Source organism: Hippichthys cyanospilos, chromosome 7, assembly GCF_059441005.1.
Source record: "Hippichthys cyanospilos isolate Australia breed blue-spotted pipefish chromosome 7, RoL_Hcya_1.0, whole genome shotgun sequence".
Taxonomy (NCBI): Eukaryota; Metazoa; Chordata; class Actinopteri; order Syngnathiformes; family Syngnathidae; genus Hippichthys; species Hippichthys cyanospilos.
The window spans coordinates 15612765-15617102 of record NC_142375.1 but is presented as its reverse complement, the minus strand read 5'-3'; the positions used below and the strand labels follow the sequence as shown (position 1 = coordinate 15617102).

Sequence of the window (4338 nt, the reverse complement as noted above, 5' to 3'; positions counted from 1 at the left end):
AATCACTCCCCTTTATTCTTCCGCAAGACACTAAACCAATCAACAACGGGGTGGCCACAAACCTTGACCAATCACAGTGCTTAAATGGAAAAGAGGGTGGAACATAGGCTGAAACAGCGTAAACAAACCATCGTTGTCCAACGGGCACTGAGATCAGCATTCTGTCTCTTTGCTATTGGCCTGGCTGACAAGAATGACACCTGCTATATCCTACTGCACGGGGACAAGATATCATCATTAGCAGCAGATACGTCACATTGTGGAACTGTGAACTACAGTAGTCTGGCCCAATTCCACTTCATACAAAAACGGCGGGATTCAAATCACGGATTAATCAAAACAGTAATTGTTTATCAATGATTTCAAACATGGGAAACTGCAATGAAATACTTCATGATCTTACAATTATAATTAGTACACAACATATTGTTGTTTCTATGCAAACACATGTAAATAAGCAGTCTTTTTCTCCAGGCTGCAATACATGGTGGTCTATTCTAAAGGAGGTTCCGCAACACTCAGGATTCACACATCAAAAGACAACCTCAATGCATTTAAAATATGTATTTTTTATTGTGAGGTGAGTCAAGTCAATGAATTACAGTTCAGAAATGGGCTTGTGGGGCCAATATGGATATTTGACCTTGTCCAACTTGGTCTCGGGGAAGGTGTCGTTGAGATCTTCAATGGTCATCTGGTCGAAGGGGATCATATTCTTGAACTTGTCCAACTGTGAGCAACAGGAGACATAGAGAATGAGTGAGGGATAACATTTTACATGAATGATTATTTCACAAATTTAGGTATTTTAGGAGCTATTCATTCTCACCTCTGCCTCAAACTGAGCAACGCGTGCTTTTGACGCTTCCACGTAAGATGTGGCATCTTTGTCCTGGTGAGGTCAAATGTTGGAAAATAATAATAAACAAATACAAATAAGCTTATCACAAATGTTGACTCAATTCCTGTAGGATATATTTCTTTTATTCAATGTTTGGTGATAGTATTTCTTTGTTTACACTTACAGCCTCCACCTCCTGCGTGTTGATGACACTTGTTTGTGTATCTACAGGCTCAGGAATCTTCAACGCTTTGAACTGAACAAGACAAGACAATAACGCAGCCAGGATACCAGATATAAATGGTTCAGCAAAGCTCAAAGTTGCCTTCGAGAACTTGGCTTGTAGTTGCATTTACCTTTTTCTCAAACTCGTCAACCAGTCCAGCTTTGGCCACAGCACTCCGGTAGTAATTCCAGTCGATTGCAGCGGGAGACTCTGGCAAGGAAGCTAGTCTGGTCAGGGAAAAGAAGAAAAACAAGAGGGATGAGCTTGTGCCGTGTCAAGACTATTACTTCTTCTCGCAAATTTTGCCTCATGCCCAATTGTTTTTGTGCATTACACAGTTTTTACTATGGACGAGTAGCTATGTAGGTGACTGAGCAGGGGTATACGTTTACTTAAGAAATGTTTAGCACGTACCTTATTTTATTCTGGTAGTTTGCTACTTTCAGTTTGCAATTTATTTATTTATTGGTAACATCTGACAAGGAGCAACATCAAATGAGGGTGTACACTGCTACATGATCTTCTTGTGCCAGCCACTAACTGGTTACTCACCACATAAACTTCTAATTAAATAAGACTATGTTGTGTTTGAATTCATATTTGTGACAGACAAATCAAGGATGCGCATGATATTTTATTGCCACTATTTAAATACAAAAATATATGCTTATAGTGTATCAATGCTAGCATCAACGCTAACAAGGTTCAGACTTGTGCTCCATCCTCACATGAATATTCAAAAGATTTAGGTGAGGTTTGGATCCAATGCATAATGTTCAGTGAAAAGTAGTGACCTCAATTTCTATCCCCCATAAATGGTTAAAAGTAAATGAAATATTACATCTATAAAATACAGTGAGGATCCTTTAGTATTCTTGATCAGTTTTGTCAGGAGGCTGCAAAAGTTGAAGAGTTAAAAAAAAAAACATAGCGTACTTGAGAATAAAGAGCAATGAGAATGACATTTAACTGACTTAGCAGCAATTGTATCACTGCGGGTCTTCAGGGCATTGAACATGCCCTTCTGGTTGGGTGGAACTCGCTCAGCAAATGCCACCCAGTCAACGGCCTTCAGGGCTAAACGGCGACCTGCCATCTTGACAATCTGAAAGACACAATTGAACATATAGAAAATCTATTGAATAATTACAGATTGGGTTTAGATTAAAATGTGCTGTTATGATGGACTCGTGTTTCAAGATGAAATCATGATAAGTGGCATATCAAATTTAGAAACCGCTAGAAAGTGCTAGTAAACTATGTGAGCCTTTTCCAATATTAAGAGTATGTGGACATCAAACTACTTATTTTTGTAGACATTGTTTCCCAAGCTGTATTTAGCCAAGGTACATATTTTACGCTAGTCCAAAAAAATAAATACAACAAAATCACGGGACATTGCACAACAAAATCACACAGAAACTTGGATACGTGTGGTTATTATGTGCCTTATGACATTGTAGTGAAAGAACATTTACTCAGTGAGATATTATTAATAATACGTACAACAGACCAACTAAATCAAACTGTATGATTTCCAGGGGCACCTGTGATTATCTCCCACGGAAACTATTTAGGAATATTCGAAGTATGGATGCTCACAATGCAGTATTCTAATAGCTCCGGAGAGCCTCATGTCAGTTGAATCGTCAAAAATAAAATATATCAACATTTTACTAAACGTCAACTATCTGGAGAGCAAAGTGCATCTTTCTCTCGTCCTTGGGATGAAATTGAAAGCTGCAAAACGACGCTAGCTTTGTTAGCTGGCTAGCCAAGGTCAGAGAAGAGCTTTTTTAAACAAGGTTTTAGCCAAAGATCGGCTTACAACAAGTTCGCATTTGTAAAGACCACGCATGCAATGAATACAACTGCACACAGTCTTGTTGTTTTAAACCATTGTCGCTGTGTTACTTCATTGAATTGTGAAGTGAACGCGACGTACTCACCTCGCTTTACTCAGAGGAGTCTGTGACAGGGGCAGTAAGGGGCGGAAGTGACTCTTCTTTGAACAAAACGGGTCGGTGGTGAGCTACTTATTGCCCTCTGTTGGTGAAACAGAACAACGACAACCTTGCGTTTCAACTGAGTTCGTGCAGTGCAACAATGGGCAAACTTGTTCTCAGTTAGTATTTTTTCCCCCCAAATTAATACATGGGACACGATAGGTCATTGGTGGATGAAGTTGTTTTTTTTATTCTTAATAAAAATGGAACAATCATTTATTTGACTTTTTAATGTAAAATGGCGTTTGATTACAGTTAACTAACATCCTCTCAATGCGTAATTTTTAAGAGCGCAAGCATGATGTTTTTTTTCTGTTTTATGTAATTATTTACAATTAATAAAATAACTGCTTGTCTGACTAAATAAATTAATATGTAAGGGTGTCAAATGAGTCATGATATCAACCAAGTATTTAATTATATTAATCAAAAAATACAGATGAAAATGAAATTAATCATCAAGAGAAAAATGATTACCAACCAAAAATACTTTACGATAAAATTTGTAATACTCATGATAATTTAAACTAGTTCATTCATTCCAATTCATTTTAAGCCCTTTTTAGTTTAGCATTTTAAGCATTTTAAGTTAGATAAATTAAAAGCTATGTTAAATGTAGAAATAACCCTTTTGAACGTATTTACATGCAATCTAACCACGTTATTTTATTATAAATTAATTAAAAAAAAACGTTTTTTTTACTTCATCACTTCAGGGAAAACGCCTAATTTAAAGTATCAAACATTGCAAAATTCTTTATACTGAAGGTTTTATGTTGTTCAATTAAAAATCAGGGTGGGCAGGTATCCATCTTTTAAATTGCGACTCTTCTAAATCATCTTTAAATTTATTTTTAGCACCAATGTGTGCATATACATATGTATAGCTCCGTGAATTAAATTCCCAAATTAATCATATTGTGATGACACAATTTCATGGACTATGGAATAGTTTAATTTAAAAATATGTGGAATTTACTGTAAATGTCTTGAATGACATTCTACAAATTGCTTTGTGGATACAAACGATTAATGTTTCCTCTTTCATATTTCTAAATCAAGATTAAGCACCAATATCATCAAATTCCACGTTTCCAAATACATGAACTTTTTGACACAACTTTTTGACAGAAAAATTTACGCGTTTTTTTTTTTACTTAAGATATTAAAATTCACACTTGTTGATACGAAAATTACACACCCACACACATACACGCAAGATATGTATGTGTACTGTATATAAACCAGATTAATAATTCTGTATT

The 4338-nt window shown here is 36.0% G+C and overlaps 1 protein-coding gene across 1 annotated transcript; it reads right to left on the bottom strand.

Moving 5' to 3' along the window:
- Positions 1 to 549: 549 nt before the first annotated feature.
- atp5pd (ATP synthase peripheral stalk subunit d) lies at positions 550 to 3110 on the bottom strand. The gene is made up of 6 exons (XM_088419429.1): positions 3017 to 3110; positions 2042 to 2172; positions 1198 to 1294; positions 1026 to 1097; positions 830 to 892; positions 550 to 730 (listed from the first exon to the last, which is right to left on the bottom strand). Exons 2-6 carry the CDS (start codon positions 2161 to 2163, stop codon positions 599 to 601), a joined length of 486 nt encoding a protein of 161 aa, XP_088275555.1. The 5' UTR covers positions 2164 to 2172; positions 3017 to 3110; the 3' UTR covers positions 550 to 598.
- Between the last annotated feature and the right edge of the window lie 1228 nt (positions 3111 to 4338).

What these genes read in the sequence shown, in the direction of transcription:
- atp5pd (XM_088419429.1), bottom strand. Translation starts at nt 2,163, where the DNA reads ATGGCAGGTCGCCGTTTAGCCCTGAAGGCCGTTGACTGGGTGGCATTT. An exon ending in AGTGATACAATTGCTGCTAA is followed by an intron (nt 1,295 to 2,041) that starts GTCAGTTAAATG and finishes TTCCCTGACCAG; the next exon opens with ACTAGCTTCCTTGCCAGAGT. An exon ending in ACACGCAGGAGGTGGAGGCT is followed by an intron (nt 893 to 1,025) that starts GTAAGTGTAAAC and finishes TGACCTCACCAG; the next exon opens with GACAAAGATGCCACATCTTA.